We start from the raw sequence: 27,450 nt of genomic DNA on the forward strand, positions 1-27,450 counted from the left end.
ACAAAGTATGTACAGAAAAAAAAGATTAACGCATCTCTGGTTGGTTTCAGGTTACTTCTATGAAATCCCTTCTATTGGAGCAATCCGCATAAACACACAGGTTTTGTACAAAAACATTCTACCTAATGTTATTTGATTTTATCATCAGCATTAACCACATACTGATAACAGGCACATGGCTGATCTGATTATTTTATGTTACGTGTTCTACAGGAGTATCTGGATGTCCTGGGCAGACCTATGGTGCTGGCTGATGCGAAACAGGTGCAATGGACCAACGTTTACCTGGACGCCTTGGTATTTTGCACATTATTATATTATGATTTATATTTCTGTGTAGGTTAGTTTTATTTGTTTTATAGACTTATGTGTTTCATATCAGAATGACAACAGAGTGAGCGATAAGGTCTGATAGATATATTACAGCACCTGTTGTTTTTGACCTCTTTAGGAGCTGGGTCTGGTCATCACAGGCACTCTACCTGTCTTCAACAAGACTAAATCCAGAGAAAACAGCTCTCGCATCCAGGTCTCATTGAACTCACTGATCTCAGAACTGACCTAGAAGCTCTAAGCAGTGCAAATTCTAGAGATATTTTAATCAATGAACAGAGACCAGAACACTACGCTTGACGCAAACAGCTATTAATAGCCATTTCTCTGGAAATGTGTGATATTTTTGGTACTTTTAGTAACAACAAAAACAAACTAAAACTGTTAGTAGTGACGCAAAAGCCTTTATCTCCAGGCATAGTAACCATCAGGACAGTAGCCTTTCAGGAAATCGGCTGAGGCGGATTAAGATATTCCCAGTAATGGAAAGTAAATATTATGTCCTAACGAACGGTTATAGGTCAAAGTAAAGTGTAAGTCTGTAAACTGCTCAGCTCGGGAGCTTAGTGTTCTGTTCTCAGTTGCATTGTGTAAAATGTGCTCACGAGTGCTATAACAGTACAAGGCATTACCCTTCATATGCATGAGCTACGCTCCATTTTCCCATCAGGATATTACTTTGAATGTTCAACATCTATCACTAAAGCGTTAGTGACATCTAGCTGATCGTGTTAATAAGGTCTTAAGATCTTTAACACCCTCTCCCTTAACTCATTTGTTATTTGCATGAGCAACCCTGAATGAAAATGATCTCCTTTACTCTTTTATCTAGCACGGGAACCAGCTGATTCTAGGAGTGATGGGTGTGGATGTGTCTCTGGACGATATTAAAAGACTGACACCATGCTTTACAGTGAGCATGCAGAATGCATACACGTAGATACATTGCATATTGTACAGCACACATGTACAGCATCTCTATATCAAAGAGTTTTGTACTTATTCACACACTTTTTTGATTCACACATGAATCAGGCAAATCATATCGCAATTCCCAAATGCTCAAGTGTTACCATCATTATGGGGATATTTTCTTCTCCCAAACGGCAATCACCCTTCCACCCTCACACACCCAAGTGAATGTAACACATGTAACCGTGGCTCTGCGAGGACAGACAGGGCGGTTTCCTTTGGAATGGAGTATTCCTTGGAGTATTCATGGCCTGTTCCCTCCGAACTCATGGAGTATTCCCAAGGTCCACACCCATAATTTCAAAGCCTGGGACTGTAGGTCTGGTCTGATGGGTAGTGGACACAGAATGCCCATGAGCAATGTCAGGAACAAGTGGGATCATGGAATGAGGCCATGAGAAACCCTGTTTGCCTACTGAATTTGCTGAAGTGTCATTCACAACATGACATAAGTGCAAAGGCCTATGTACAGTTGTTGATTTTGGACAGTGGTGTCTGTTTCTGCCCAGTCCCCTGAACTATAGTGGACAGTGAGTTGTCTGTCTGTTCCTAAACAGATTAACTTCCACCCTGTTGTACATGTTTCAAATGATCTGATCCAGTTTCTTGTGGCTTTGCCAATCTTTGAATATAACTGTGCTGTGAGACAGTGCAGCTGATTGTATTGGCTCTGGAAACAGCCAGCTCTAAAAGGAAGGAAATGTGCTAACTTGCATCTGCCAATTTCCAGCTCAACATAGCTTGACATTTTGTGCCCTTCTGGTGCTTCATGTAAATTACCACCATTGTTGCCAGTCCTCACAACTACATGTATTTTGAAACAGAATATGGAAGGACTAGTCGCACAGCTTTCACATCGATAACATTGATCACAGGCTACTTTTCATTTTCAGGTTTTTTCAGGTGTCACTCTAGGCATGCAGAGAGATTTCTGTCATTAGGATTTCCCTTTTTCTAGAGAGAGTGCTAATAGACATGCCTTAAAGGAGAAAAGGGGTACTGAACCAGCACCACAGGGTGCCCCAACATGCTTTATCACTAATACTCAAACATGCTTTTGTGAAGCATTAAAGCAACACTGAAAGAGACTGAGGTGCAGCTTTTTCAATTATACCACTTGGGTTGCTGCTCTCAAAATACCTCCCAGATGCAGTAAATCTGTGTGTGGGTAGTGTGTAGACTCTGTGGGTAGTGTGTAGACAATCAGAATTTCCTGATTGCATTTTTAACCAAGACAGCTTTATCTTCCGTAAAAAAGGCTCACACGGCACACAAGTCAAACCTAATGCCTAGGAACTACACAGTCTTTGCAGACATCAAGTGGCTGTTCTGGCAGTCAACTTTCAGGCTTAAAGCTTCCACATGTGAGATCAGGAGCTCTGTCTGGCTCATCACTTGTTTTTTCGAACTTCGAACTTTCCACACCAGCCAGTCATCTGGCTAGGGGAGTGTGCACTATCTGCTGGTGCAGATTGTTATAATAATAACAAGATTAGCTAAAAAATAAATAAATCAAAGGATCAGAGTGCCATGTGCAGTGTCTTTGACTCGACGTGCTTAACTCCTTTGACAAGAGTGGGAAAGAGAGTGAGCTTGAGTAATGAGGACCTTTTATAAGATGCTGTGTTAGGTGACGGTTACAAGTTTTGGTACTCATCAAGGAAATGAGCAAATGGGAGTACACTACTAGTTCCGAAAGAAAGTGATAGATAGATAGATAGATAGATAGATAGATAGATAGATAGATAGATAGATAGATAGATAGATAGATAGATAGATAGATAGATAGATTATGCAAAACCAAACCCTGAAGTCAAATAGATTCAGGTGTAATCCTGTTAAAATCCTAAATGCTGGCAGTCATGCTTGTCCTTTATAGTAAATGTACTTATTACTAAATAACTATGTAAGAATAGCCTATTGTTCTATGGTCTGGTCTTATCTGACCTTCCTCCTTCTGCCTTTTCTCAGAAGACACACCCTAGAGAAGACATAAGCTTTTTATGCTTACATTATGCATTACATAAGCATCTGCTTGTACTTAAGACTTGATTTGTAAATGGCTGTGATTTTCCATTAAGCTCTGAGGAGCATTTCCAGATGAACAGACACTGATGATTAGCACACATAGCTTGCACATGATTGACAGATTAGGCCCGTGTTGAGTTGAGATCTTGGACAACACGGATGCTCGGTGGGATTATACAATACCTTAAAACAATTTCTCTGACTCCGGTGATTTAGGTTACGATGGTTGTCTTTCATTATAATGGTTGTCACCTGAGTGGAAGTGCTTCTCACTATTTCTGTCTTGTTTTTTCTGTCTCAGATCGGTCCTAATGGATATTATTTTGCGATCGATCCCAACGGCTATGTGCTGCTCCATCCGAACCTCCAGCCTAAGGTACACGTCGCTGCATTCTACACACTGCTATATCATTTGAGCGAAAAGCCTATTTTTGATTGGGCTGTTTGTTTCATTCTATGTCATATATCTTTTAAAGCTTTGTATCTCTTTTCCTACTTTCTTGCTTTCCTGTTATATTTTAGTGTGTAAAACAAGCTTTATGAATAGGCTTAAATGTCATCGTATAAATCTTGTCTCAGCTGGGCACAAAAGCCAGACTTTTTTTTTTCTTCTTAATTTCCTTTTTGAGTAGATTTGATTTCTTTACATTGCCTCATCCATTGAAAACGTTTTCAGCACCAGTGACAAGCAGTCTTATTGCCTTATTGATCTCAGACTCTGGCCATGATTTTGGAATGTATTATCATTTCTTTTTGGTACATGAATATATAATCAGGGCTTGGCCTTAGACCTCCATGAGTGCTCCTGAGCACATGTTTTGTGTGATGGATGTTTTTTGTGCATAACCTTCGCAATTTGCCTGAAGTAATACACTGTAAACTGGCAGTGAACTTGCATATATTTTTTTCTCAATTGATCCCAGCCATGTCCATATTGGTGCATAACTGTGGAATAGTACGCTGCACATGCAGGGTGTTATGGAACATTGAAACGAAGCATATGTGATGAATACAAGAAAGAATGATGTCGAGGATATGTGGGGCCGCCTTTTCTTCTCAGTGTCCGTGTAGTAAAAGGAGTATTTATCACTTCATCACCGCTAACTGCTGCCCAGTTATCAAACAGGACAATGCAAGGAGGACAAGCTGACACACAGTGAGGAATATTAGAATAGCTTCCACTCGCAGTGCTTTAAACTCGCATCATAATCACAAGTGAGACTGTGAGTTATGCCTGGGAGAGTATTTTAAACATCCAAGATTCCTCAGTTCTCGAAGCCACGTGTACCAGAGAAATCATGGCAGATGGTGCAGGGGTGCTGAAATAATTCAGCATGCACAGGCAAGTGTGATGTTTGCTGTTAAATTCATAGTAGAATAACAATGCTCCAGGTCAAATATATGGAGAGGATTAACTTTAACCCACAACCAAGTCAAATCAAATAAACTGAACCGAGATGCATAGACTCAGTTAATATAATTGAGTGTTATGACAGACTTTCATGTCCTTCAGAATTTATACCCTCCAGCATTTAGATTAAAGAAAAATAGCCAAAACGAGGAAAGCCTCTTTCTCTGTCTCTCATCACCATCTATTTGCACTGTATACCTTTAGAAAAAATAATCTTTAGCACCAACGCACATCTCCTTATCAGTGATTACTTTTATATCGCTCTTTATTGTATAAAATTCCGGCCAGAATTTTCACCATGTCCAACAGAGGTGAATTATTTCTAGTGGAGTCTCATGTGGACTGCAGGCCACAAGTTCAAAAGTGTTTACATTTTATCCCCAGGAGCCATCTCTGATCAGTCCTGAAGGCTTGATCTAAAAAGATTTGCCGTGACCCGATACGGCCACGGCGTTTGCACACTGATTGAGTAAGACACATAGGCATGGATTGAATCTCTGAAGCACGGACGCTATACTTGACCTTGAGCAGGGCGGGTATGCAAGCACAAACGCCTGAACCAACCAGAGGGTGCTACATATGCTGGAATTAGTTCAAAGTGCTGCATGAATGTCCGGGAGTGAAGAACACAGGGGATGGATTTGTCTGAAATTTCAAGAAAGTCAGCACTCTGAGAAAAGTTTGGAGAATAGCTGTTTTTACAGGACAGATTTGATTTTTATACTGATGAAATGGAAATGGCTTACACTCTCTTGGTGCCATTTAGCTTCACTACACATGGGCATCTCTTCAAAGCTGTCTACTTTTTTAGAGTGTACATAGTAAAACGGGGATTATGGTTTCCATGCTGTTAGATGTTCCCAAAGCAAGTTTAGTGTTTAAATGATATACAGATTCATTCTATCTGCTTTCTTTCTTTTTTTTTTATTTTGAAAGAATTGGCCATATGTGTGTGTGTGTGTGTGTGTGTGTGTATGTCTTGCGTTAGAGGAGGATACATAATCGCCACATCAGATTAAATAACAAATACGCTGTAACTTTCCATGAGGTGAGACAACAGTAGACTGTCTCATAATAGTTCGTTCCAATTTTATTGGCACACTTTTTGAGTAACAATAAATAAGAGAAATAATGCATTTGGTTTTCAATATTGTCTTTAAAATATGGGCACCTCTGCAAAGAAGACTTGGTAAAGCAGACAAGGGCTTACAAGCTGTATTGAGCTTGGAGAAGGGTTCAGATATGGAGACTGAAATGGACTTTTGATATTTCTCTCTTTCTCCCACAACCATGTCTGGACTGATGTGGATGTACTTATGATTGGTCCATTTATGCCATTAAATGCAACTAGAGTTTGAGTTAAAACAACCTGATACTTAGCGGAAACTTTAGCAAGAGCTCCTGTATAACTAGCGGCAAAACAGGCTGAAGTGATGGCCCAACTTTTTTTTACAGCTGTTTCCTTGGATTTCTTCACAAAAACTGTTTGAATGGTCACTGAGTTTTTTGGTCTTTGACCTTAGCAAGGTTCCAATAAAAGATTCAGGAGCTGTATTTTGTGGCAGGCTTATTATTGTTGTTTTAAATGGCTAGTAAGTGGCATCTAAAGTAGTCAATTGGCTCAAATCAGATTTTGTCCATTACCTGTCTTGTGCATGTCAACAATTATCTGTCTCTTCATGTTAAAAGCCTTTTGGAGTTTCAAAGGGGATGAGAAATTTCATTAAAAAATTATTTTAAATATGTGCACCTGAGATAGCAAGACATATAGAGTTGTTGACAGTGAGCACTTGTAGAAAAATAGAATTTTATAAAAAAAAAAAGAAGAAAAAAGCCAGTTTGCATTTCTAAAAATAAAAATATTCTTTGGGGGTGCCAATAGTTTTTCCACAATATACTGTTACATTTTACCACTGTTATTACTTAATAAAAGAAGAAGGAGGAATGGTTGGTGGAAAATCAAGTAAGCTGTTTGAGATTTTTGAATCATTGTATATAATTTTTAGTTTATACTATTAGTTTTCTTTCTCCTCACAAAGGGTGCCAATAATTTTGTAGCTGCCTGGAGTTCTATGTAAATTATAATGTAGACTGAAGTGTACCTGCTTAGGTAGAATCACTAGCTTACCACTATACACCTCCTGTAGCATTTTATCCTGTTATCTTTCCCCTTTATAGGACACAAACCTTCAGAGTCTTACCTTCTTTAGCTAGAGCTCTGAGGTACAGTCACACCATGTGTTTGTTAGTAAGATGTGACTCCACTCAAAGTCAAATAATAATGATGCCTTTGATTGGATGATATACATCTTTATTTATACAATTTAGCCATTTTTTTTGGAGGAAAAACAACAATGTTAACCACAGCAAGCTTAAAACAGTGTAGCATAGCGGAGTCTTCATGCTGATTGGTCAGAAGGTTGATTAATTTCATCTAAATGTATTTGCAAGCCGAATCGTGGGTTTATTATAAAATTCTGTTTCTAATACAGTACTCACAAGGGTGCATATGGCAGATTATCAAATAGTTCTTTAAATGTATCGATAAATAAATAAATAAATAAATAAATAAATAAATAAATAAATAAATAAATAAATAAATAAATAAGTATCAGCACTTTAAGCTAAATAAACTGATATAAACTGATAAAGGTAAAGGTACAACGTTGTTATTTAATTAATAAAAAAATAAATGTAATTATTGCCAAAGTGCTGTGGTATAAGAGGAAAACATGAAGAGGAAAATATAAATCTTTCACATTTGTTCTCTTTTCTTTCACATTTGGTCTGTTGAGTCAGTGTTCATTAAGAAAAAGATGAAACATTTTGGTATTTCCTGTTATTGGTGTCATGGTGTTTTGCAGATTGGATTGCTAATGATCTCATTGCAGCCTTATTTTCATTTTCATCCTCATGCTGAACAATAATTACTGTATATCCATTTCACTCTTTCAGAGCTTAAGACTTACGAGTCTGGTTTACAGATTTGAGCCTGTTTTATCTCTGAAATGGTGATTCGCATGAATACAGATATAGATTTAAAACAACAAAGAGTCTTTAAAGCCCTGAATAATTTATGAATACATGGAATATATTATCTACATCTGGGCTATGCCCATCCTAATAAAATTTCATCACAATAACATCAGAGTGATGTGCTGAAGAGTGACATTCCCTTGTAGTAGAGGGATTTGGGTGGGACATGGAGGAAGTTAAGGGAGTCTGGTTTAATTCTTCTTTAAACAAATCCTTCCTGTTTGCAAGTTATTTCTGACTAGCTGGACCATTCAGCATGGATAATATTGATGGATAAGATCCATCTATGGATAAGATCACTCTGAGGCTTTTTTTATTGAGACCCAATGCCTACCTGCATTTTTTTTTATACATGATGCCATCTTAATGCACTATGTAAATAAATCATGTATTCCATACATATGAGATCATACATAAAATGGATTATAAATGCATACATGACAAAAATGCATAAATAATCAGGTGTAATTGATGCTAGTCTCACTCTATATAGTGGCTGTGTCGTAGGGGGGCTAAGGAGGATCAGTTGACGTGTCAATCATGTTTACCATATCAAGCTTCTCCCATTGTGTGTTTTTGGAGGAGGGTTGGGGTGGCTAGTTGTAGCGAACATGGCGACCTCAACACTTTGAAATTGTCCCTTTGCTGTGCCTGTCTCTCATTACTCGCTCTGCTTTCATAATCAGCTCTGCCTGCTCACACACTCACTTTGATTCTATATTCCCCTTTAAGATCCCATCCGTTTTTTCCCTCAGACCTTTTCTTTTTGCCCTTCTCCTTTTAATATATAATTACTCATATATATATATATGTATATTCCATTTTGTCCTTTTCCAGGTCAAAATCAATTAAATCAAATAAGGTTGTTTGCAATTAAATGATAGCAACAGTTTACTAGATAAAGGTAGAGATTCTGATGCTCAAATAGAGACAGTGATATCCATCATAATACTGTTCAGAACGTGAGATGAATTCTAAATAAAACATTTTCTGGGAATAATATATATGTAAATGAAAACCGTTCCGAAGCTCTCTCTTTATCATGGCGATGCTAAGTTATTGTTTGAATCTTAAAGTTGTTATTAGTGTGTTGAAATATTAAATCACTCTGGCAAGGTATGATATTGTGACACCTGGAAATGTGAGAAAATGGATTTTATGAAATTGTGTCTTTCTTTCTTTCTTTCTTTCTTTCTTTCTTTCTTTCTTTCTTTCTTTCTGTTTTTTTTCCTTCCCATGTATTTACTTTTCTTTTTATCTTCCACATCCTTATCTACATCCATTTGCATGCTTGATCTATTGTCTGCCTGAAGTAAGAATCTAAGACTTTTATCTCAGTTAGTTTGTAGCTCTCACTTCATTAAGAGGCTCATAAGGAACTAAATACACATTATGCACTTTATTCGATCCAAAAACCAAACACTGAGGTCTGAAAAAATTAGAGATTTATAATCCAGTAGTGACTATAAGATTTATTGTTTGGTCCTTTGAGGACACATTTATTACTGAAAAATGCATAATGTATATTTCACAAATGCAGCTATTTTATAATGAGTCCTTTAGCTCGTTTCATTATTCCGTGAACACCTAAGATAACATTAAACTCTTTGGGGGATTAAACCCAGCGGTAGTGCCTGGGCCTCTATTAGTTTTTATGGAGCATAACCACATGACATATTTTAATATCACAGAAGAAAAAAGCTGAATACAAATTTCCCCCTTTTTTTTTAAATGCAATGGTAGCAGATTATAAAAGTTCTTACCAAGAAAATGTCTGTCTAAAGGTCTGTGAAAGTATATGGTCTGTAATTGTACTATTCAGCAGTATTTTTTTTTTGTTTCCAATCAGCAATAATTCTGAGTTCACGTTTTATTCTGTAATAGCTCAGTGTTTCCAGTTATTAATCTTATTGTCATTTTTGTTAGAATCCTAAATTTCAGGAACCTGTGACTCTGGACTTTCTGGATGCTGAGCTAGAAAATGATATTAAAGTCCAGGTAGGAACACACACACACACACAAACACACTCACATGCAGACAGAAACACTTAACATGTCTACAGTTTATCTGAAAACTTGTCAGTAAGAGTGTGAGACATTTCGGATCATTCAGTGAGTTACTGGAAAAGTAAATTTCAGACAATTCAGTGCACACAAATTATCACAGACCCTTCATATAGAGTTTTTCAGTCTGGCAAATGTGTCATTTTAAATTAAAAGCGTATAGTAAATATCAGAGTGGTACTGCTGCTTTCGACTCTTCCGTCAACGCGATGTGGGTGATATGTGGTACGTGGGTGTCCTTCCGAATTTAGATAAACAGTGCGGCGTAACAACAGGGTGTTCGCGCTTGAAAGGATAGCTCTGTTTCTTTGAAAACCACATCTAAATGCACAAAATTGTTCCGGAACAAATTCAGACAGACCATAACTGAGAAATGAAAAACATGGTTGTCAACATTTTCTATAACACAATAATTGACCCTGACACAGGGCAACCTTATAGACACAGTGGACTGGTGAAGTGTACTCTACATTTGGAAAGCTTTTAGAGCAAAAAAATCTGTTGTTAAGATGTAGAGCTTCTGTTCTGTTTATTCTGTTTCAGATAAGAACCTATATGATTGACAGGACTGCTGGTAATATGAAGATTGAAACACTGGTCAAATCTCAGGATGAGGTGTGTAAAGATTCAGCACGAGATACATATTTTTAGATTTTATCTCTAATTTTCATTTTTTTTGTTTTTATTTTTATTTTTTTTGCTGTCAGAGATACATTGATCGAGGAGTGAGGACTTACACATGGGTACCGGTCAATGGCACAGACTACAGGTATGTTCAAACAAAACCTTTCCATCTATTGCTTGGTAAGCCCATTTGTCTTGACATCAACATTGATTTGTTAGCTTAAAGGGCAATTCCACAGATTTTTCAACATTTTACAGCATAATTTGCTTGTTCAGAAGCAAACATAAAGACAAGTGCTTTGGTTATAATGCTAGACATCTTTCGTGAGTCAGATTTCATGGTTTTATGATACACAGTGCTGTTTTGTTTAGATTATAATCTAAATTATCAAGGAAGCCAGCAACATTGAGTTTCCTTGGATATGAGCTTTCCTAAAAAAAATATTAAGAGGTAATCAAACAAAATATAGAAGGAAAGGAAGGATAAAATAATCAGTCTACCAAATAGCCAAACAATAAATAATTCAACACATCAGACTTCAATATTATGCAAATTATCCAAGATTCTAAACTCTAGGACATATTTTATTTCATAAATGTTCAAAATCTTCAAAACTGTTTTGAATTTTTCGACAAAAAAAAAAAAAATTCCTAAGGGATCTCTTGAACAATTCCTAGCTACCTAAAGTGATCCGACTTAAGAATGCCTCTAATAGAGTTACAAGCTGTTGTAGGGCTCTACATAGAGTTATTCCCCAGCATGTCAAACTAGGAAACTATACGGGAATGTCTTTTGGAAGAATGGTGTTCATTCCTGCAGTACACATCCAGAGACTTGTATAATCTATGCCAAGACACACATCTGTATGTTATATCATAAAATAGCTTCTAAGGCAACCACAATGTATTTGTAACCATTTGGTGCAATAACGTGCTGTGACTTTTAAAGACTTTTTATAAAACCTTCAAACCTGTGGTTATTATTGTTAGAACGGTGGATTTTTCAGCAAACACTTGGAATGACTGTTTACTTCACAACAAGCAAATTAGGCACGAAATTGGAAAAAATCTGAATTTCCCTTTAATGATCTATATATTCTGTGTACCTGTGTATGCGTTTGTGTGTGTTCTATAGTTTGGCCTTGGTTTTGCCCGAGTACAACTTGCACTACATCCAAGCAAACCTAGGGGACTTAAAGCAAGCCATGTGTGAGTATCAGTGATTATTTGGAGTGGTTTTAGACTATCACTCCTCTGCTCTTCATTTCAGTAGGGTGTACAGTCTCGGCTGTTTAGAAATGCTCTTGCTCCAGAATTGTGTGTTTGTGTGATTATGTGCAAAATGAAAGGATGCTTGGTCTAAACAATAATCTATTGAGCACAGTGCTGCAATCCAATGCCTCTTGAGAACCCTCTCCAATACTGGCAATCACTAAAGGTTCAGTTTGTTTTATTTAAAAGTGTTCTTAGACCTGTAAATATTGTGTCATTTAAATGATACCTTAGGAAAAAAATGTGTTGAAAATCAGCTGGATATCTTCTTGTGAGCATCCATTAAAAATGTAACAGGACACGCTTTTGCTAGCTTGCATTCAAGATAATGTACGGTTCAGAGCAAAGGGTTCTCCTGAAGATGCAAATCCAAATTTGAAGTCTGAATTGATTACTCAAGGCCTTTCCTTTCAGTAGGCAGAAGTTACCAAAAGTAATTCATGCGGACACAAAGTTTCCCGTAGCCCCAAAACGTATATGCTTTTTAAGGTTTTGCTTACCAGGCACTTCAATTGAAAGTTGTACCCTTTGGCATCTCTTTAGCACTTTTTGAGATGTATACAAGGAGTCCTATCTTCCCTGATGGTTAGAGGCAACATGATACTACCTCATCTGGGAGACTGGCTTATATGTGCTTTCCTATCAAGTTCAGCCAGGTCACTGTGTGTGGTAATAGATTTTGTTGAGGATGCTAGGATTGTTGATGTGGACTGTATTTCCCTTGGGCTTGCTGGACCAAAGAATCTCAAAAGCATGAGCTTTTGGCTATACTGTAAATGCCATAAGGCACATGTCCTCATCTCAGGGAGCAGGGCATAGCCTTAACTTGCTGGAGGTTCAAGGAAAGAGACCCACAGACACCTCCTTTACTGCTTGCAAAGTTACATGGGCACATGGGATTCAGTGCTTTCATCAATGAAGTCTGGGATAGATTCCCAATCAGGGAAGCCATGCATTCTGGGTCTGTGGTGTATTAATGGTTAAGGCTCTGGATTACTGATCAGAAGGGTTGAGGTTCAGACTCCAGCCCTGCTGGTCTGTTGCTGTGGGGCCCTTTAACAAGACCCTTAACTCTCTACTACAGGGTGCTGTAACATGACTGACTCTGTGCTCAACAAGCTTGGATATGTCAAGAAAAGAATTTCACAGTGCTGTGACAAATAAAAGCTTCTTCTTCAGATGAACTTGAGAATGGTCCATCAGGCCCTGTTGTTTTATTCATGTAATCTTTTTTACTGGTGTTGAAATTTTTGTCTGCTTGAACAACCTTGAGACAATCAGATATATCAATCATCACAGTAGCAAAAGGTGAATGGCCTTCTTCACTTTCCAGAAAAACTGCTTAGGTGGACCAATCTGTTGTAGCCTCACTAATAGCAACAGATCTGTACACTGGTGAAGTGGATGCAGTACAGAGAGCATGTACATCCACAAAAAGTGTCATCTGTACACAGAAGTGGTATCCGAGACCTGGGAAAGGTTTGGCAAGGCACAAGTTGATCTCTAAAATGATTCCACGTCAACTAAATTTCAGTTGTAGTTCATGGTGGAGCCTGACACGCTGCTGGGACAGGGTACATTGATATACTGACTTCTCCATATATAGTATGCACTTTTACTGTTGTGATTCTGATACTTCAATACACACTTTTTCTGATTCTTCAATACAAAGCATACTCACATTGCCCAGAGGGCTAGCAAGATCTTGGTTCCCACTGCAGCTTTCACTTGTCAGAACCAGTGGTTTCCTTCCTGACCAGATAAAAAGAACACATTTTGGATGAGGATTTGGGACCTTTTAGCCAGGTCACCTGTGCCTGTGTAATTGGCATCTTTAACTGAAATTAACTGGGGATTATGACTTAGCACTGCTGAGCATAAGAACCCTTGGTACATAGGTGTTGTATGACTTTGAGTGGAGGCTGTTCAGTTCCTGTGTTTCTCATTCCAGTTCCAATACGAAACACTAACTTTATTTCCAGGATTGGTACAAAGTGGCCAGATCTCATGTACACTAAAGTTGATGGCAATTGCACTACGTGTGGCATCTCTGTGGAGGCATGTAGATTTAAAGCTATTATGATCTTTCTTTGAAAGTGCTTCTCTCCATCATGATAGGAGATCATGATGATCTTTCCCTTGTGTTGCAGTCCCTTAAGGAACATCTCTTTAAGCCTATTTAGACAGGAAGCCATCCCATCTTCAGGGCAGCTATTTATCTTTCACCAAAGGGCTCCCTTGTCTCAACAGAGACTGACCCACTGAGTGGTAGACATCATCATTATGACATATATGCTAGCTAGATAGTTAGGTGCCACACTGCGAGCATTATCTCCTTTCACTGGGCATTAATTTGATGTGTGTCTCTCCAGGAATTCTGAGCAGCTGCTACCTGAGTGGCAAAATGCACATTTTCCAAGTTTGAAGTTTATCATAGTTCTCCCTGATGCAATGAGCCACACTAATATACTGCTGTTCAAAATATTTCCAAAGAATGGATCTGAGTAATTTCTTCATTTCAGGCTTCTGTTTGTGGTGGAGACATTCTGGATTTAACTGATAATGTGGGGTCAGCTGGGAAGAGAGGAATACTTGTCAATATCTGCATTACATTTGCAGTTCACTTTGCAAGAGCAGGTTGATGTAACTGTTGGCAAGGGTTTTCCTTTAATTTCGGCATATCAAAGGTGTAATGCTATTATCTCTGTGTTATATGAGCCGTCATTTTTCCATTTACTTGCACAATCTTGATATAGGTCAGCATTTCCCTTCTGAACGAGCATGAATCGGGGCTAAATTTACACATCTCTTGCCATTCAGCAGCAAGTTTGTATATGTGATTGATGATTCAGGAGTGTGTTGCAGATGTGCATGGATGGGCTGTGTCTCCTTCTGTCTCTGTCACACTGCCTGTCTCCCCTTCTCTCCTTTGCTGTAAGTCAGTCAAGCGCATATTTATGATGTTGTAAAGGCCCAGGTGAAGATGGTGCAGAGGGTGTAGAATAGGGTCATGTCTCTGTGTGTTTCCTCTCAGGCTTTGTGGTTCTCTACAGATCTCCTGGATGGTTTAAAAGCCTGAATGAATGCTCAATGAGCTCCAGGGGGCTCGTTTAGCTGAGTTGAAAGAAAATAGTGAAGCTTAGACACGCTCTCCAAGAGATGTTTGGCTCTGGAGAGTTGTGCAGAGTAATGAGAAGAGCATGTGAACAGAAAGAATTGTGAACATTGTTCCTCATGAGCATTGTAGCTTTGTTCGTCTTATTATTGTAATGCCCAATAGTATTCTAGTATTACAGTAACATGTTTGCTGAGTCTCTTTATTTGTAGGCAAATATGGAAACCAATAAATAAATAAATAAATTAATTAATTAATTAATTAATTAATAAATGAATAAATTGTAGTAAAAAAGAACACAAACACATGTTCAAGAGTGGAAATGCTACTGTAGTCTTTGATATATATCATACACTCTACAGGAGTTCATAAACAGACCTACACATATAGTACATACCCCTGCTGAGCAAAATCTTATAAACGTGTCTAATTACATGTGGGTTCAGGTAAATCCTGTAATATTAAGCAGTGAGTGCAGCGTCTTGTCATTACGTGCTGTCTGATCATAGGATCCCTTAAACCATGGCTCCATTAAGCAGAGTACAGTGATGAAAGAGTAGGATTATAGGGACATTGAAGCCAGTCTAAGCTTTAAGTATATATGGTCACGTACAAATGACCTTTATAAAGAGTTAGAGAAATAGTCTATATTGTATCCTAATAATTAAGTCTTAATTAAAGCCAGACATGCAAAAATGTATTAACACAGCTGATTTTATGTTTTATCCCACACTGGAGCAAAGGATTTCCCACATGAGCCTTAATGGACTTAAAAAAAAACCCTTCTATTTTCCTATTAGACTTAAAAATATTTAGAATAAATGATATATGCAATCATCCAACCAGCAGAAAAAATTAAGCCACAGTTTAAAATCATTGTAAACATCTTGACATCTGGTATCCAAAAGATGGTGGGTTTCAGGTCGGTTTCCTCCGAAGTCGTATTTTCTATTCATAAAGCCTAAGTGGTGAGCCATAATTAGTCAACAAATTGCATAGAAACTGTTTTTTTCTTTTGAGATTCTTGCCCGTGGTAATCATGTTACAGATGTGGTTGAAATACTGGACTATCTTTTTATCTAGAACTTGTTGAACAATGTACAGGATGAGGCTATTTTTTTCCTTTCTGCTGCTGTCTGGTTATTTCTGGGTACTGTCTTTAAGCCATACTGTCTCTGTTGCTATATTTGTTGAAAGATGGGATTACACAATTTGTCTTTGCTCATCTGCCTCCAGCTGTTACTTTACACTGTCTTTATTTGAAAGGCAGTTGCTTGGCTTCAGAAGAACTCGTGTGTCAGATCTGTATGCTTTATATGCAATGACGTGTTGAAATATTGTGTTCACAATTCTGGTTGCTTCATAACTCTGTCTTTCTCTCTCCTGGGTAACCTGTGGGATTTACACTGTAGGGCACAAGGGCAAGTATAGTGCTTACATCTTGTCTGTCTCTTCCTGTTCTTCTTTATTTTCTTTCCTCACCTTTTTATCTTTCCACATATTTGCATGTCTCACTTATCCACTACATAAGCCTTATGGCATGATAAGAAATGTGCATGTCAGAGAGCATTCTTCACCTTTTTAGTACTACTGATTACAGTACTACTAATTATGTACTTCAAATGAATGGCTTGTCATATGAATTCCAGTTTGTGTTACTGTCGCTGTTTTGAGCTTATTTATCTGCTGTTGGTGTATTTTTTTGGGGGGGATATTGCATTGGTGTGATAGTTAACCTTGACTATTATGGCAGAAGTGACATTTGAGGTTCTAACCTGCTTCACCTCTTTCTCTACAGTCTCAGATACTATGCAAGTGGAGAAATTTGAGGATTATGGCTACACCATTATAGCACCCAGGTAGGTCTCTCTCCTTACCTCACTCTCTCACACAGAGACCTGAAGGCAAGTATCGACCCCCCATAGCTTTAGCAGTGTTGGGTTTATCTGAGCGGTGTTCAGGCTGTATTGGTGTTTGAAGGCTAATAGATTTAGACATTATAGCTGTTGTTTTTCTGCCTGAAATATCACTCATACACTCCAGAATGAATATGGTGTCACCAAAGAATATAAATCTGATTGATGCATGTAGTAAACGTCTATTTATATTTTCTACTTTAATTGGTTATTATTGGCACTGGTTATTTGCTTCTGGTTTTGTTTGTGTTGGATAAACTTGTGATGACTTTGTGTAGGGAATATTGCCAAGACCTGAAACTCTCCACCAACAACACTCAGTTTCTCATTGACCTCAACGAGTACATCGACAAGAGAACGCCCAATGACCCAATGTGTAAGTGCATAGTTAATGTCTGACAAACAGTTGTATGATTTTGTACGATAATCAATAAGAAAATTTTGTCTGATAACCAATAAGAAAATTTTAACATCCTGAGAAAATTGACAATACATGGAAACATGGTGTTGTTAGCATCATGTTGTGGTGCACACTTTTCAGTCAGGGTTCGTGAAACTCGTCGGAGCTGAAAGAAAAACATGGATGGATTCAGATATCAGAAAGATTTGTTCCAAGCACATACTTTGGACCCAAATAGGTTACATGAAAGTCATGATGGAATACAGTGATGAAACTTAACTCTCCTAACAAAACTCTTGATGTTTAGATCACATCACCCTTACATAAGCCCTCTCTGAAATCATTATCAAAGCTCTGATATATTTACAACCCTAAAGTGTGTACATCGATAAATGATCTCATGCTTTTAGAGCTAAGTGTCCTTTTTCTCGGAGTTGCTTACTCAGGTGCTTTCCCACTCAAGTGATGTCACTGCGTGTCTTGTTCACTCACTGTGAAGGTGACCCTGGAGTGCAGTGATTGAAATTAGCCTCTGTGATTGATTAGTCTGGTCTGGAACATTATTACTGTCTCTGTTACCCTCTTGCTCAGCTTCTAATGAGTCACTGCTTATCCTGACTTGATTTTCTGCTATCTCATACACACTGGTCACTGGCCAGAGCAAAGTGGCTTAAATCATTGCCAGGCCATAATTAATTAATTAATTATATAAAGTTTATTGTACAATACAGTGACACAGCATATATATTGTCATTTAGCAGCTACAGATTACTGTCAGGCACAAGTTTTGCTTGTGTCCTGCGGATACCAGGGGGTATTTTTTAGGGGATGTGTTTTCTCCCATCTGTTAAAAACATGCCAGTAGGTGGATTGGCTATACTAAAGAAGTGAAGCCATGATTCTAGCCATGCACCCAGGATTTATGGTGCCCTTGACCAAGATAAAGCAGTCACTGAGAATGAATTCATGAATAATCTTATTCACCAATTACATAACCAATGCAACTCTCTAACTCTTTTCCAGGTAATGCAACTCTACTCAACAGGCTGTTACTGGATGCTGGTATTACAGCTGAACTAGTTGATCTTTGGAAAAAGCAGAATGTGTAAGTCAGATACACAGATTCACACTGAATTGTTACTGCATCTCATTCTTTATATCATGAGAATTTATTAGATTTTAGCCAAATGTGATTAGTTTTTGTTTGATTTTAAATGACAAGTTATAAGGAAAGGTATTGAAGTTAGCGTTAACCTTAAACTGACATATAATATGTCATATTAATTATCCTGTTGTTTAACATTTACATTGTTTGTGCAGGAGCTTGAATTTAGAACAATAAACATTTCAATACACAAAGTAGCTCAGACTGGGAAATCAACATAGTACATAGGTCTTTACAAATATACCTACATAAATGTTGTAATTCACCCTCATTGCTGTAAAACTCCAAACCCTAAATAGTGCAACTGGTTGCCATCAAGGGTCAAGTTATTACTTAAACGAGAGAGAGAGAGAGAGAGAGAGAGAGAGAGAGAGAACCAAACAAGTAGCACAATTAACTCAGATAACAATTGGTCACAGGACAGTACTAGACTGGACACTCCACAAAGTTTTATGGAGACATGATAACAAAAGCCATTACTGGGGAAAAAAAATCCTTATTTTCTCTTGGCACAAAAAGCTACAATTGCCAGAAACCCCAAACTCATAAACCTGAGAACATTATCCCCACAGTGAAGCATGGTGGTGGTAGTATCATGGTGTGGTTATGTGGTGTGGGTTTTCTCAGCAGAAAATCTGAAAAATGAACCAACTGTAGAGTTATATAAGATTCCTTTCAGACTTGAGACAAGAGCTAGGGTTAACCTCCCAACAGTACCATGGCCCTAAGCATACCACAAACTGGTGTGGTTTAAAACCAAAACGCTGATTGCAATACAATGACACAGTCATTGAGCCCAGACCTCAATCCAAAAATATTTGCTATTCTGACATAGTTTGAGCAATTTTGCCAAGAAGAATGTGGAAAAAATATGAGGATCTAGATATGCAAAGCTGATAGAGACAACTCACAGAAGAACTCTAAATTCAGCCAAACATTTCTACCAAGTATTGACCCAGGGGGTTGAAAACTTATGCACATGTCTGCTTTTTGTTTGATTTAATTCTAGACTATAACGGTATAAAATTCTATTAAATATTCTGGCTTCTTAGGTGGTAAATAAACAAAAAAGCAAACAAACAAACAAACATACCAGGATATGTCTTTGTAAGGAATGGGGCTTGGTGGTTGTAATTTTCCTAACTGGTTACTCAGTGCTCTTTAAATGACTCAAAACAGACACCCAAACATCATGTGTGAATGAATCAGTAGTGAAACTTAATGTAATTATAGAGCAAAATATTTTAAAAGGAGGAAAATGATCATACTTGTTGTGTTACAGAGAGGGTGTGTTAGCCAGGTTTGTGGCTACGGATGGAGGCATCACACGGGTTTACCCTAAGAGGTGGGAAAAAAGCATTTTATTTCATCTTAGTCAACTTGTTTGATCTGATGTTTGACTATAATTAAAATTGATTTGTTTTTGTGAAGCAGGTGTTTGTGTGTGTGTGTGTGTGTGTGCTCATACATTTCTCATCCATATGTGAGAGGTATTAGATGCTTTAAGTAAGACGCAGGATGTGGGAGAGAATTTCTGGAAGCATGCGAATCTCAGCGGGAACACTGAAGAGTTGCGATGGGTCTGTCCTGCTGTTTTAAATCACAGAAAGTAGTTTATGAACTAGGACTTACTTTGTTCTCTCTTCCCCCTTTTTCTCTCTTTTTTTTCTGTCATTAACTATACTCCATAAAAGTGTTAGACAGAGACTGCGTTCATGAAGCAGTTTTTTGGTAGTTTAAAACAGCGGGACAGTCTGAGTGCAAATGGTTTAGTGGTTGAGGTGTAAATAGTCATTGCAGCAAAATGAAGATGATTTAAGTAAACTAATTCAACAGAGCTATCGAATTCTCGGATCGAACCGGTCCGAAGATGTTGAATCATTTTCTCCAACAGCGCAGCTTGGACGGCCATTCCAAGTGTAATCCAAATCACATATTTTTTTTATTTTAAAATGGTTTTATTTCTACTGCTATTGATTTAAGAGTAACAACTCTAGAATGTGCTACACCTAATAATAGACACATTAAAGATGGGCTGTTATTTAAGAAACAACAAATAATCGTTGATATTATTAGGCTTACTGAAAGGAGACTGTATTTCATGTTTATGGAAGGAGTCTCCAGAGTCAAGTAATAGTTCTTAAGTTTTTTTGGCTAGGGGAAAATCTTCAGGACAAGAGGGCTTTGCACATTCAAGTCATTCGAAAATGACAACTGGGAACGACTGTTTAACGGTTTATAGCTGCTATAACAGGAACTACTGTTTTTTGCTTTGTGGGCTTTCCACACCATTAGAGGTAACTATAAGTGTATATACTAGATGCTGTGTAACTCATTAAATTAAATGGTATAATCTTTCACAATTTGCTTTTGTATAAAAGGAATAAATCGCGTTATCCGAATGTGCCATTATATGAAAATAGACAATCACTAGTTATTTTCCTATTACATCGTGTCCCCAAGTGTATAATTCCATTTAATGTCTGTATTTGTCTCAGTGCTGGAGAGGAGTGGACCGAGAATGCAGAGACCTTCGATTCCAGTTTCTACAAGAGGAGTTTAGACAATGACATATACATCTTCACTGCCCCTTATGTCAACAGTAAGCAGCTACCAGGCCCCACACACATCTTGCAGGTGTTTGAGTGAGTGCGAGAGAGAGAGAGAGAGAGAGGTTGGGTGGGTGGGGTTGTGTGTGTCTGCTACATTAGACCACTTCTTGAGTAAGTTTTTCTTCTCATTGGCATGCTTCTGATCACAGCTGTTCGTCTATTTGATGCTTGCATGCATGCACACACACGCTTTATCTCTTTCCAAGATGCAGTAAGCCTGTGTTACTTAAAGAATGTCATCGTATGAATAATCCCCACCTGCAAGCAAGTGTGGTCTGGATCAATCTCACATACACACATGCGCACACACACACACACCACTCCTTTACACAATACACCACATGCCTCAGTAGACCCTGCCTAGAACCATGCTGTGTTAGAAGTGTCAAGCTTCTTTTCCTGAGGTTTTCTATTCATTTATAAAGCAGGGACTTTAAGTCGTTTTTTAATTATTGTTTTTTAGCTTGAAATTCTGATCTGCCATCAGAACCCGCAGCAGTTCAGGGCATTACATCTACATGCTTTTAGAAGGTGCGTGTGTGTGGGTATGTTTTATATCTTGGTGGGTCCCCAGAAGGATATGAAAATCTGACAGTTATGACCTTGAGGGGACATTTGGCTGGTCCTCATGAGGAAAACCATTTATTTAATTTATTTTTTTTCACAGAAACCTCTTGCTGTATGGCCCTTACAAGCATAGTAAGACAAACGTGTGTGTGTGTGTGTGTGTGTCTTTCTCCCCTCATTAAACAGAAAGCAGGGAGTCCAGCTATGAGTCTGGTATTCTGGTCAGTAAAGCTGTGGAACTGAACTTCAATGGAGACAAACTCAAACCAGCTGGTGAGCACACAAAAGAATTACTGATCACTTTTCAATTGATGAGGACTTAGAGGAGAAGTTCAACTGTAAATCAAACTTACACAATTTTCCACTTATTTCCATTTTCAACAAATGTCGTCGATCAGCCAAGATATTTTTTTTTTTTTAACATTTTGCACTCGAGCTTCAAAAGGCAATGTGACTGACACCTAATGAAAGTCTCACCCAATAGATCATTTGTTTTGTTTGTTTTTGTTTTTATTTGCAGATATAGTCAATCCTTATATACAATATTTAAGTGGAACAATATTATCGTTTTTATCATTTTTTTTTTCAAATTCAGATGAGATTCTGGTGCAAAGCAGCTTTACAGAAATATGGATATAGATTTCGAGATCTAATGAGGGGAGCAGAGGTGACATCGGAAAAGGAAAACCAGTGTTGGGGAAAGTTACTTTTAAAAGTAATGCGTTACAATATTGCGTTTCTCCCTAAAAAAGTGACTTATTTATTTTTTATAAAAAGTAATGCGTTACATTACTTTTGCGTTACTTTTTCTTAAATTAAAACCAATTCATTGAGTTCAGTCGAACTAATTGTTTTACCTGGTGGTGAACTGAAATCAAGCTTTTGTTGTTCAGCAGTAGGCGGGGTGCAGGTGTCACCATTCGGCTCTCTCGCTTCCAACTCTACAGAGCTGTGCTTTGCATGAAGATGCTTTTTTAAATTTGAGTTTGTTTTTCGCAGTTGACAAGAGTTTTTCACCCTGCACACAATCTACACTTGATCGACTATTGCCTTCTCCTTTTCTTCGACGACTTAAAAATAATAAGAGTATTTCCATCACAGAAACGTAAAGCTCTGACCTGCCATGTCTGTTTCTGAAGCATGTTACCACGCATGCATGAGTGCGCATGTGCGCAAGTGATGGCAATATATTTAATTCAGTAAAGACATAACGGTTAAAAAAGATTAATTTAACTGAAAAGTAACTCGCGTTAGTGTACAAAAAAAGTAACGCAAATATTAATGTGTAAATTCAGAAAGTAATGCGTTTCTTTACTCGTTACTTCATAAAAGTAACTTGATTACGTAACGCACATTACTTGCGTTACTCCAACACTGAGGAAAACCCACTGCAGACAATGCAGAGGAGCCAGACACAAAACAGAAACTGCTTCTGGGTGACACCGGATTGTCTTTATGATTACAGCAGCAGTTCTTAGGTACATTTGAAGAGTATTCACATGAAATTATCCACTGAAGAATAAACCGATGTGTTTTCTGGAAGAATTCTGCTTTGAAATGTTGGGCAGGAATTTTATTTATAAAACCAGTTCTCTAATTCCTTCCAACGTCCCGAAAGCATACCAGTGTGTAGACTGTCTATGCAAAATTTCATATGCCATACTGCTGACGGACAAGCATCCCATCCAGGGTGTGTCCCAGACTTGCAAGGTTCAAGGACAGACTCCTTGATTCCACCATGACTCTGACCAGGAGAAATTGATTAGTCAAAATGAATGAATTGAGATTTATTGAGATAGACTTCCATTACTGGTTAGCTACATTACACTAAAGCACCAAACATGTCTTGGCATTTATGGGGGAAGTCGTGTAAATTTGATTTTCCTTTAAGATACCTGACATGGCTTTGTAAATGACATATTCACTCTGCTTAGAACTCACTGCTTTGTGTCACCGCCTTCTGTTAATCCTCCCAGCCTTTAGCGTACATGAGGGGAGACAGGCATCAGTGGTTGTATTTCTCAGAAAAATGCACAGAACTTTCAGAACAGCGCTGTCGGTTCCCATATCCCTACACGATGAGTACATTGATGGTGCGGCCGCTACGTTTATGATGTGTAACGTGTTCTCTTGCAGTGGTGGGAGTCAAACTCAATGTATCTGCCTGGATGAACAGCTTCATGAACGCCACCATGAAGATAAATGTAAGTGAAACAACTCCCCTTATCTGAACATGTGGAAGGCATTTAGTTACAGACTGTAGACAGGGTGATATTGCAGTCTGGAAGCAGAGAAGGCCTGACTCACTCTAATAAATGATGCAAAGCCTGTTTGGGCAATTCTCAGCTTTCTCCTCTCACGATTTCTCCCTGCAGTGTAAGGAGGAGATCTGTGGCTGCCTCAGGAATGATAAGGTACTGCATGTGTCTTGTGGTTTGCTGTATCAGAGATCAGAAGATCCTAGATTGTCTGATTTGGTCCAGCCCTATTTTTTTTTTATTATTTATTTGCTGTGTCACTCATGTTTACTCTGTTTTGATCAGCATGTGGACTGTGTGATACTGGATGATGGAGGCTTCCTGCTCATGTCTAATCAGGATGAATACATCACGCAGGTCAGAGTCCCAGTGCTCACATCAGTCTATCAGGAAAATACAGGTGCATTTTATTGGTTAAGCATACAGTAATCATCCAAGTCAAGAGAGATGTTATTTACTGCCGCAAAGAACAAGATAAGCGAAAATGTGTTATGGATGAAATTCGAATTGAAATAAATTGCTGCACTGTGTCCCAGCAGAATACCTGCAGAGCATCATGCTCATTTTGCTCAGATGGATGGATTTACAGCTACCACCCATATAACGCTGGAACAAATTATAATGCTTTAGTAGTGTATCCAAGCAAATAGGTTATCTTCATACCAAAGACACTTGAAAGGTTTTAACACCAGAAAATTGGAACTGTACTTTTTTTCATTAGCTGCCAATACTATAAGTCTAATACAAAAGGATTCAGAAATGCTTTTAGAACTTCTCAAGATTGGAACCCGGAGCGATTAATGGTATTTAGAAGTACTGACTGTTCCTGATATGTTGGGCATACCCTGTTGCACATACATTGATCTTTTTGTATTAGTACTATACTTGTGCCATCAGAAGCAACTGTTTCATTTCTCACAAGTTCTCAAGACATGGTCCAGTTCTGAGAGAGAAAAGCAATAAGACTATAAGACTGTATCATCACTGTCAGCATCAACTGTTCTAGCTCTGACAGTTCCTCAGCCTTATCTATATTACTCCAGTTATCTCACTTAAAGATGTGCGCAGGTTTATTGCCCTTCAGCTGCTCTCTGTTTGGGGTCACCACAGCAGACCATCCAATCTCCATATTTGATTTTGGCACAGGTTTTATGCCAGGATGCCCTTCCTGACACAACCCACCCATTTTTATCCAGGCTTGGGACCGGCACTGAGAGTTAACCCCTCAGCATCTGGGTTGGTTCCCTGGATGGACCACTAGGGATTGAACCTGCCTGATATACTTTCTGTAAATGTAATTGGTTAGATTTTAAATTAACAAACAACTAATTTATATTTTCCTGACCCAGACCAGGGGGGTACATAGGATGCTGTACTGTAGATGCAGCACCACGTGTTCATGTTAATAAACGTGGTGTTTGTTTGACCAATGAGCTTCATATCTGACTGCTCACGTGCCTGCAGTGGAAGCAAAAACCACCTGCTCACGTGACTTTATGGTTGCTTTCCATGGCATCCCAGTCCCAAAGCACAAATCTAGTCTCAACCAGATGTCCAATGAATAATGTATTCACATTAATTTACATCTCTAACCAGCACAATCATTTTATAGCACTATGAGTATAAATTATTTAGTTTTCAGCTTCTATGGAGCAGTTTTACTGTCCCCGGTGTTACTGCTCCCAACTTTACTGTTTTATTGTGCTGATGAGTTCATTACAGTGTTTATTTCTGGTCATGTTCAAGTAAAAATTCTTTTGGATTTTTTTGTTTGTTTGTTTTTAGGGTTCAGTATTATTCACAAAATTATCTAGAAGCCTTTTCATTTAGTATTTCATTTCCTACTATATGAGCTTATTTACCACACAGCAAAGGACACAAAGGACAATCATTTTTCAGTTTGCACCGAAATGCAGAGCTTTTTTTAGTTTTTGGTGTAGCCAATTTATTTTTTATTTTTTAATTTGCAGTTAAGAAGCTGCCATCGTATTCTAATATATTTTTGTGTTTGTGTGTGTGTGTGTGTTTGCTCTTTAGATAGGTCAGTTCTTTGGTGAAGTGGACCCCATTCTAATGACCAGACTGTTAAATACATCACTTTACGCATTTAATAAAACCTACGACTATCAGTCAGTGTGCGACCCTGAGAAAGAGCCAAAGGCTGCCGCTGGGCCACGATCTGCCTATGTGGTAAGCGGGAGTGTGTGTAGTGCTAATAGAAAAGTGAGAGTGTGTGCCTGTGTGGTGGAGAAGTGTGTGCTTGAATGTTTAAAAATCGAATTTGTGTCTTTATATGCACACAAGCATCTAGGTCCTTGTGTCTAGGTCTAGGTCCTTGTGCATATTAATGGTGTGTGTGTGTGTATGTGTGTGTGTGTGTGTGTGTGTACTGTTTTCAGCCTACCGTAGCTGACATGTTAAGTCTGGGCTGGTGGGCCTCCACTGCTGCATGGTAAGCGGATTTGAGCGGTTGTCCCAGTGTTATTAAATCTGTTTAATCCTATTGAAAGATGCGAAGGATGCACACAGTTGTTCTCTTTTTCTCAGGTCAATGCTTCAGCATTTCCTCCTCAGTCTCACTTTCCCAAGTTTTCTAGACGCAGGTAGGTCTTCTAAACAATATGACATTTCTTTCCACTCTACCTGGTTATGCATTTGCATATCAAACAGTGTGTGTGTGTGTGTGTGTTTTCTGGCTTATTCAGAGGAGGATATTTCAGATGCCTACTCAAAAGAGAGCTGTATAACAGAGCAGACTCAATATTTCTTTGAGAACGACAACAGGTCTTTCCAAGGCGTGCTGGACTGTGGAAACTGTTCTAGGTGAGGACATAATTATATGTGTCCTTTATGTCTCTGTCCTTGTCTTTGTATTTTTCTTTCTGTTTATTTGTGTATGTGTGTGCTTTTAAGAGCTCATTACCCACCCCTACTTTGGAACAGCCCCTAATTTCTGGATTATTATTCATGGTATTATAAGTCCTCTTTCATTGGCGATGATGTGAGAAGGACAGGTTTCCTGCTCGTCTTTTCTCTCCGTGGCAGCTCGACTCTCCAAACCTCTACACTTCCACACTTTCAACCTGATCCCACATTCCCCTTGATGTGTCCGAGATCCTGCAGGCCATAAATCCCGATGTCGTTCTCTCCCCTGGAACTGGGGTAAAGTGAGAGGTGTCTGGAGTTTCGGCTCGCCGCAACCGCCGGCCTTTACGAGCCCCACGTGCGACTCTGCATACGATGGTTTTTCTTCTACGTTAACTACTTTAGACATGTAAAGTTTAACGAGAGCCATAAAAAAGAAATCCATTTGCAAAATCTCGGGACGGCGAGCCACTCCTTTCAGAGGGTGTAATTCAATCTCCCCCTCACACGTTCATGCCCCCTGTTCAGGCCTGGAGAATGTAATACTCAGAGATTTGGAGAAAACCAGATTTCAAATCTGAATTTCAAATTAAATATAAAGATTCATTTAAAAGTTATAACTACTGTCATCTCTTACACACTTCTCACGTCTTGTACAAGTACATACAGTAAAGCTACAGTACATACAGTTCTACAGTTTAATTTAAAACAGGCTGTAGTTAAACATCTTTATCCCTATAAACATGGCAAGATCTTTAAATATTCCCTCTCAAATAAATAATCCTAATGATTTAAATAATAAAAGCCAAACC

The 27,450-nt window shown here is 38.3% G+C and overlaps 1 protein-coding gene across 4 annotated transcripts in view; it reads left to right on the forward strand.

Annotated features, from left to right (window-relative positions):
* Positions 1-27,450, forward strand: part of LOC131351885 (voltage-dependent calcium channel subunit alpha-2/delta-1) — a 99,655-nt gene that overhangs the window by 65,341 nt on the left and 6,864 nt on the right. For all 4 annotated transcript variants that reach the window (XM_058387573.1, XM_058387569.1, XM_058387570.1 and 1 more), the window contains exons 14-35: positions 51-100; positions 214-297; positions 452-529; positions 1,166-1,246; positions 3,635-3,709; positions 9,707-9,778; positions 10,388-10,459; positions 10,552-10,613; positions 11,604-11,677; positions 16,654-16,714; positions 17,050-17,147; positions 18,195-18,276; positions 19,619-19,681; positions 20,835-20,938; positions 21,702-21,788; positions 23,652-23,719; positions 23,891-23,929; positions 24,059-24,130; positions 25,811-25,963; positions 26,173-26,225; positions 26,321-26,376; positions 26,479-26,596. In XM_058387573.1, the coding sequence (XP_058243556.1) occupies positions 51-100; positions 214-297; positions 452-529; positions 1,166-1,246; positions 3,635-3,709; positions 9,707-9,778; positions 10,388-10,459; positions 10,552-10,613; positions 11,604-11,677; positions 16,654-16,714; positions 17,050-17,147; positions 18,195-18,276; positions 19,619-19,681; positions 20,835-20,938; positions 21,702-21,788; positions 23,652-23,719; positions 23,891-23,929; positions 24,059-24,130; positions 25,811-25,963; positions 26,173-26,225; positions 26,321-26,376; positions 26,479-26,596 (1,702 nt within the window). The remainder of the gene's footprint in view (positions 1-50; positions 101-213; positions 298-451; positions 530-1,165; positions 1,247-3,634; positions 3,710-9,706; positions 9,779-10,387; positions 10,460-10,551; positions 10,614-11,603; positions 11,678-16,653; positions 16,715-17,049; positions 17,148-18,194; positions 18,277-19,618; positions 19,682-20,834; positions 20,939-21,701; positions 21,789-23,651; positions 23,720-23,890; positions 23,930-24,058; positions 24,131-25,810; positions 25,964-26,172; positions 26,226-26,320; positions 26,377-26,478; positions 26,597-27,450) is intronic.

Source organism: Hemibagrus wyckioides, linkage group LG04, assembly GCF_019097595.1.
Source record: "Hemibagrus wyckioides isolate EC202008001 linkage group LG04, SWU_Hwy_1.0, whole genome shotgun sequence".
In the NCBI taxonomy this organism is placed as follows: Eukaryota; Metazoa; Chordata; class Actinopteri; order Siluriformes; family Bagridae; genus Hemibagrus; species Hemibagrus wyckioides.